This window comes from Rhinoderma darwinii, unplaced genomic scaffold (genome assembly GCF_050947455.1).
Source record: "Rhinoderma darwinii isolate aRhiDar2 unplaced genomic scaffold, aRhiDar2.hap1 Scaffold_106, whole genome shotgun sequence".
Classification (NCBI taxonomy): Eukaryota; Metazoa; Chordata; class Amphibia; order Anura; family Rhinodermatidae; genus Rhinoderma; species Rhinoderma darwinii.
Window position 1 is genome coordinate 75,503 of NW_027461945.1, and position 7,661 is coordinate 83,163.

At 38.0% G+C, this 7,661-nt stretch overlaps 1 protein-coding gene across 2 annotated transcripts; it reads right to left on the reverse strand.

The window, feature by feature from the left end:
* Positions 1–357: 357 nt before the first annotated feature.
* Positions 358–5,801, reverse strand: LOC142698985 (phosphatidylinositol polyphosphate 5-phosphatase type IV-like). 2 transcript variants are annotated; one of them, XM_075847939.1, is made up of 12 exons: positions 5,284–5,801; positions 4,820–4,911; positions 4,476–4,600; positions 4,084–4,203; positions 3,013–3,108; positions 2,740–2,901; positions 2,449–2,564; positions 2,104–2,240; positions 1,790–1,897; positions 989–1,123; positions 784–869; positions 358–696 (listed from the first exon to the last, which is right to left on the reverse strand). In XM_075847939.1, exons 1-9 carry the CDS (start codon positions 5,596–5,598, stop codon positions 1,822–1,824), a joined length of 1,239 nt encoding a protein of 412 aa, XP_075704054.1. In that variant the 5' UTR covers positions 5,599–5,801; the 3' UTR covers positions 358–696; positions 784–869; positions 989–1,123; positions 1,790–1,821. The 2 variants fall into 2 exon arrangements, with proteins under 2 accessions (XP_075704054.1, XP_075704055.1); XM_075847940.1 differs by lacking the exon at positions 989–1,123.
* Between the last annotated feature and the right edge of the window lie 1,860 nt (positions 5,802–7,661).

Sequence of the window (7,661 nt, forward strand, 5' to 3'; positions counted from 1 at the left end):
CGCGACTTAATATTCCATCGCTGAGCGCGAACAGGATGGGATGGTCAGCACAACGGAATATTACGTCGCTGAGCGTTAAGGGGTTAAACAACTATCAAATATATCACTGTTTTACATCTCCTGTCACTTTTTTTCCAACATATGATCTAATCCAGTACATATGGCGGCACGTTCCATACTCTCTCTATTGTGTACATATGATACAATGTCCTGTCACCTACCACTGGATTAAACGCGATGTCACACAAATAGCGCTGTGAAGAGTCGGTTAAGTGAATTGTATACTCCGTGGTAAGTTGCAGCCGGGCACTGAACACACTAATAAATACCAGTCACACTTATGGATTGATGTTAAAGATTTATTTATGGTTTTTGTTGATCAAATTATAAGATGGTAAAGATGATGTTATACAAGATCCAGCAAAAACAATGGAAGATGTCCCAGTATATACTGTAATATCAGTAAGTGGTGGTAAATCTGTATTCCAGAGACACAGGAAGAGATGACATGTTCTCCTGTTCTGGGCCTGGTCTTCTGGGTGACATTGATGCCCCGATAAGCACACTGATGACTCTTCCGTGACAGATGTAGACAATTTTAAGTCTCGCCATTGGGATACTTGTAAGATGGCGGGTCCTGCCCTTGGTTGTTATTGGCATTGATGTTGATGTTCTGTTGAAATCTGCTGACTTGCTCTGGGGGGAGAAGCCCACAACCCTATTAAATATTCATTATTCAGGCTGCTTAACAAATATAGAGAGGACATATCTAGAGGAACTTACCTTTCTTTCTATCAGCAACGATGGCGGCTCCTCCGGTGACAGGGAGCGCTGTTCTCGCCAGATATAACGCGGAATTGATGTTTATGCTGCAAGAGAAATATTTGCTATTAATGCTCTACTAATGTGTGTTTCTTAGCAGGCACAAAATATAGAAGATGTTTTATTGCGGATTTTCCTATTAGATCCTGGGGGTTACACTACAAACCTTGAAGATGGTTGATCCAAGCGGTGGGTTTGATCTAAAGCTGCGCTGTTCAGGATGTTACAGGAACTTTCTGATGTTCACAAAGGTGGAATCATTGTTTTATGCACCTGAGATGGTAAATGTTCCTTAGGAGTCCTGCAAGACGCCAAGTAATGTCTTACATCCATAACAATGTTCCTTGTATCTATCATGCTTGCTTAGAAGATAATGCACCATAAAATACAGTTTATCCATCCATCCTAGTGGCAGGATTCTTTAAGACACTTCAAATGGGGACATTTTTTAACTTTTCTATGCCAGTTTTTTTTACGTAGAAAAGTTATAAACGGAACAAAAGTCACAATTTGTGGTAAAAATTGTGATCTGTGTAGTTTCTGCGCTTACGGCACTTTTCTAAAAAGTGGACAGAGAGCAGCTGGAGGAGCAGAGCCATCAGCGGCCGACACATTTATCATAATAACATGTATTATTAGTTATTAAGGTGCGGGCGTTTTAATAAATTAGGCACATTTTGTTTACGTTTTTTTTATATTAAGACCGGTTTAAGAAACATCAGTCTTAATAAATTCCCACCAATCTGTTATACTATAAACATGCTTACAGTTTTCCTCTAAAACCCACAACCTTCATTTAGAAATTAAAAAAATATCTGAAAACAAGAAAATTTAACTAGAAGATAGAATGACTTATTTACAATTTCTTTATGTTGGTTGATAAATTAAATTACAGATTCAGAGGAAGACTTAAGAGATGGAAGAACATTCTCACAGCAAACATACTAGACAAGTACAATGCTCTCACCTTATGTGCTGTCAGGACATGAACAGACGCAGCTACTTTTTTTGTCCTAACCTCCTAATGCCCTTCAAATAGATCTTGCGGTCAAAGCGTCCACCAGCCAATGGGATGCTGGAATGAGAAATATACTGATGTAAGACATATGATAATGTTAGCGGGTAACCACACAATAATTGTTTAGTTTCACATCCTATATTACTCCAGTACTGTCACCCAGGTATACAGCCACCTGCCCCAAAGTGTGAGCTCTGCTATAAGGCCCATGTAGTAATGGCGGCTACTGAAAGGATCTTACCAACAACATGGACATGACTTACTTATCTGAACCAGGTCTGAGCTTTACTTCAAAGATGCCAAAAACGGGTCGGTGGTCTGAGGTCTTCAAAACAGGGCATGAGTCGTATCTCAGGACTCGCACATCTCCCTCGTATTGGCTCTTAAACAACACCCTGTCCTGTAGAGGTCATGAAAATAACAAATATCATCAGTGCAATCATATTATAATTTATTTATAAACCTCATAGCATCATAGACTGAACATTTCGGCCTATTTTATTTAAGTAATATAAATTTTGAGACTTTCTTGCATTTAAGGTTTGAAAATCTATCCATGACATCTATTGTTTCTTTAGCTCTGTAGACCTGGAAATAAGATATCTTACCGTATATGATGGAATTCTCTGCTTTTCTGATGTATCGTAGGTGTCTGTGCCAATGTCGAACTTGTATGTAGGAAGGAATTCAATGGTGTTCTCCTTAAACCCTACAAATATGGACCCTTAAGTTAAAAGAAAAAAAAACATGTCAGTATTAAAAACATGTGCAAGAGATGTAGGACTATATAAGAATGTGGTGAACATGTCAAGCATCATGACAGTGATTTGTATTGATCTGTTGAGGTGTATGTGGTAATGGCTGAGGAGTGATAGAGATCTGTCTACTAGTAACTGTACCGTTGTTCTTGGCTTCATTCAGATGGTCGTGTTTGAGGAGACTGGACATATCTCTTCCTTTAATGTTTTTCAGAAGAGATTCCACGTTTTTTCTGTCCTCTTTTAGTTGAAAATTGAGGTCTCCAAACCAAAAAACCCGATCAAAGCGGCTGGTGACGTCCACTGTAGAATGAAAAAAACACAGGACACAATTAGACCACGTGACTGCATTAGACTCAATGGAGATAAATAGATAAAGGAATTGATAGGTTCAACCACATAAGTAATACTCACAGGCATTGGAGTTTATTCTTTCCGGAATAATTTGAGGCAGACGGAGACCCTCAGTGATGGTTTTATAGTCCTGGATCCTCTTGTAGACTGCCCCAACTGCCAACCAAAAATATACATATCAGTGAATATAACCCCCTGGAATTTAGGACAACCACCATATTTAAGTTTTCTTTGACAATAGGTTTCTTTATCATATATTATCTAGGTATCATATCTACTTCTTGGGCTGTGTAGTCTGAATGTTCCCTCAACAATGAATGTTCTGCAAATAGTATTTATTTTAATAGGATTTCTATTGACATTTTAGAAGATGAGACTGGTGGAGTTCCATGATGTGGGTCCGCACTCTGTACACCAGACACACTGATATTTCTGTTACTGTAAATCTAAGACACAATCATTTTCTTGACAGAGGATACAGTATTTGTATTAGGGTATGTGCACACGATAACTTCAGTTACGGCTGAAATTACGGAGCTGTTTTCAGGAGAAAACAGCTCCTGCATTTCAGACGTAATTGCTCGTACTCGCATTTTGCGAGGCGTCAATTACGGACGTAATTTGGAGCTGTTCTTCATTGGATTCAATGAAAAACGGCTCCAATTACGTCCCAAGAAGTGTCTTGCACTTCTTTGACGAGGCTGTTATTTGCGTCTTTTGACAGCGACGCATAAAATTACAGGTCATCGGCACAGTACATCGGCAAACCCATTGAAATGAATGGGCAGATGTTTGCCGACGTATTCAAGGCTTTTTTTTTCAGACGTATTTCGAGGCGTAAAACGCCTCCAATACGTCTGAAAATAGGTCGTGTGAACCCAGCCTAATAGTCTGTAAAGGACATTAGGCCGTTAATCCTTCCACTATTACTTGTCTCTCACTATATAGAATAAGTTTGATAGATTAGAAGAAGTTTGACCAAATAAGGAAGAACCTTTCATTTTGCACCAAAACATTAATATTACAGATCTCTTCATATCATCTCATATATTATAGTTTTTTATGAACCAGCAGCACTTTTATACACAGTAAAACTGTACATAGTCATATATTAATAACAGACATACTTACATCTCATATGGGAATTAATAAACAGGAATGATGTCCCAAAGACGGTGAAGGCAACACCCAAGGCTCCTTTAGTTTTTACATGGTGGAATAGCCTGGTTGTTACATGGGTGTGCTCTACCTCTGTATAAGAAACACAAGGAGAAGGGTCAGTGGTTAATAGTACAACATGCAACAATGATACAGAGATATTTTCCTATTAAACGCTGGAAATATTACTACAACATCATTTCACACTTTGTAACTGTGGAGTAAACTCTCAGATCTCCAATACTCCACAGTGAAGAATCTGAGAGTTGGGTTCTCAGACATCTAGTTCTAATGACTAAATAAGAAGTTCCAACTAATAACTTCAATTAGGACTTATTATGTAGATGTAAGAAAGTCAATCTTACCTGAGCAGAACCAGATCAGCTCCCGTCGAATAAAGATGGTGAGATACAAGACTCCGAGCCCGGATGAGTGGTATAGCACGTAGTGCGGACCAAGGGTCTCTTGTAATTTTATCTCCCATTCCCGTCTACAAGAAGACACAATTTCAAGTTTACATATTAATAAAACACCAGATTAAAATACTCAACTCATCTAATAAACAATCAATATTATAACCTCTGGGGTTAAATAGGAAAATTAAGGAGCGATCCTATACTAAGTAGAAGGTCGAGAGAGAATTTCAATCAGCCGACCTGTAGACCATCTGCAGACATAGACTGTTGTAAGACAACCTGAGAAGACTTACCTGTTTGGACATCCTTCCTGAACGCCAATTACATAAATGTCCTTGGTGTCATCTGATGGCAACAGCAGATCCTCTAGATTTTGTGGGAACTCCTGCTCAAAATATGAAGATATTAATAATGTATACACAGAGCACCAACCAAACTGACATCTTCTATATCGCCTACAAAAAATTCTATCTGATCGAATTGGATTTTAGTCTTTATAGACGATGGCCAGGGCTGCAGTCTTAGGATCGGAGGTATTGCCATTCCAAAGACATAGGTTATTAGTTTGACAGTTTGCAGTGTGTGCAACAACAGTGATTGGCCCAAATGTTTAGAAAATGTGGGCCTAGGGTAGGATATAATATGTCTATGTGATATCCAACTGCAAACTAAAGACACATGGTTACTGGCCCAATTTATCCAACTGTAGATCAGACACACTGATGGGTCACAATAGATATTGTACATTACTTCTCACCTTCCCCTCCATATTCCAGGTGGCAACGTATAATCTCAGCCGTCTATTTGGGAAACAGCGATCCAGTTCTTTAGCGCCAATCACAGCGCTGCTGCCCAAGCTCCTGATTGCGCTCTTCTTGGTGTTCTTTGAGCCAATGTCACAAGATTTGCTATGACTTGGATCGCTGGATTTTTCAGCTGGTATATCTTTGATGATAGAAAACTTCTGGAGCGAGATGTTAGGCTCTTCCATAGTTGGTATCTCTTTCATCAGATTTCCTTTATCAGGAATCTGAGAGACATGATATTTTTTTGTTTTTCTCCAAAAGGGCATGGTTGTTTAATGCCCCGGGTGCAAAACTGTACCAATGTCCGTGGTAGAAAACCAGGAGGCAGTAAAGATTGAATTTAACTAATCGCCTCTAGTTCTCTGAAAATAGGACAAATCGCTGACCGTAAAAGCAACACAGTAAGTAACACAGTGTCAATCCAACAGCAAGATCTAGAATGACCAGAGAAAGAAATAGTTAGCGAAAAAACTCTGAGGGAACCAGCTGGAGAAATTAGTTACAAAAGCGGCATTCCAAGTACAGGATCTGGTCAATCAGAAGTGTTTGAAGATCACATTGCTTGGGGTCTTGGGGCTTGGACCAGCTGTGAATGACATTGCTTGGGGTCTTGGGGCTTGGACCACCTGTGAATGACATTGCTTGGGGTCTTGGGTTCTTGGACCACCTGTGAATGACATTGCTTGGGGTCTGGATGTTGGAACAATGTATTGGTTGTTGAATTGACACAGTATGACATTTCCGGGGTTTATGTAATTATTATATGAGATACTAACCATAATTTAGAACCTCTGTAATTTGTTATAGACAATATTACATTATATATATATTAATGAATGAATTAATTAATTAATTAAAAATGACAATTGCTATTGAGGATTAGTATTAAATCACTTCCCTAATATTTTTATACTAGTAATTATTAATAATAATAGTGTATTTTACATAAGTAGAGAACCTAAAATGCATGATTAGTAATTCCCTAGTAAATATTTATTATGAGAATTACTCCTATTATAAACTGAAGGGTTCCAATAATAAGTTCTCAGGGCTGCGGGACATTCACATTCCCTTTCTTTGTGGTTGCTTTATCAATTTACCAGCAGAATACAGATGCCAATTTTTGTCTGCAAGCTGCATTCTGTCTATGGAGCAGAAGTCACAGGCCGCCATATTGCCATTTAGCAACTTCTTACTAAATTAGTATAAGTATTCCAAATATAAACTAAACTTTAAATGGCATACACAGCAGAATTATACCTAAGAATAAAATATTCATAAAGAAACTGATAGATGAGACTCATCTAGAGACGTAGCGCTGATAGAGTACTTACCGGTCACATCCAACTGATGAGTGATAGATCTGTGGCCAGCACCATAGTATATACCCATGCTCTGTGACATCACAATAGCTGTACCCGGGGTGAGTTGCTTTTATGACCACACCCGTAATTTGCATATTTCAATATGGATTTATCATTATTTTTAATAGTAGTGACATCACAATACATAAACCCAAGGTACACGATGTGGCCAAAAGGATGTGGACAGCTGACCCTTTACACCATTATAAGCTTGTGGTACATCCCATTACAAAGCCATGGATGTTAGCCCAAACCATGACAAATATCCCCAGACCAGTATCAATTCCCCCCCAAATAGTTTTTATATCAATTGATCAAATTTCAGAATTTAATTAAATTGTTTATAATTATTTCTGGGGAACCTACACTAATATAAGGAAATATAGTCCCCTAATATACAGTCCTCTAATATGACCATATTGAAATTTCTCCTTTACAAGTGGTAGACATAATGATAATAAGGGAGCTCAAATTTTGTGCATTTACCCTGCACATCTAAGATACTTGAGCAATTTAATTGCACACTAATACTAATATCATATTACTACCACTATCACACAATATCTTCTAGAAATTGAATAATTCAATATTCCTAATAAAACAAATGGATTAGCGAGAAGTACAGATGTAGCATTGGTAGAGAACTTACCGGTCACATCCAACTGATGAGTGACAGATCTGTGGCCAGCACCATAGTATATACCTACGCTCTGTGACATCACAATAGCTATACCCGGTGTGAGCTGCTTTTATGACCACACCAATAATTTGCATATTTCAATATGGATTTACTATAATTTTTTATAGTAGTGACATCACAATAGATATACCCGGTGTGAGCTGCTTTTATGACCACACTTATCATTTACATATATCAGTATGGCTTCACCATTCATTTTATTGTTTGATTTTTATGTACATTTTTAATGCAATTTCTATATTCATAATGTTTGTCTGTGGTCAGA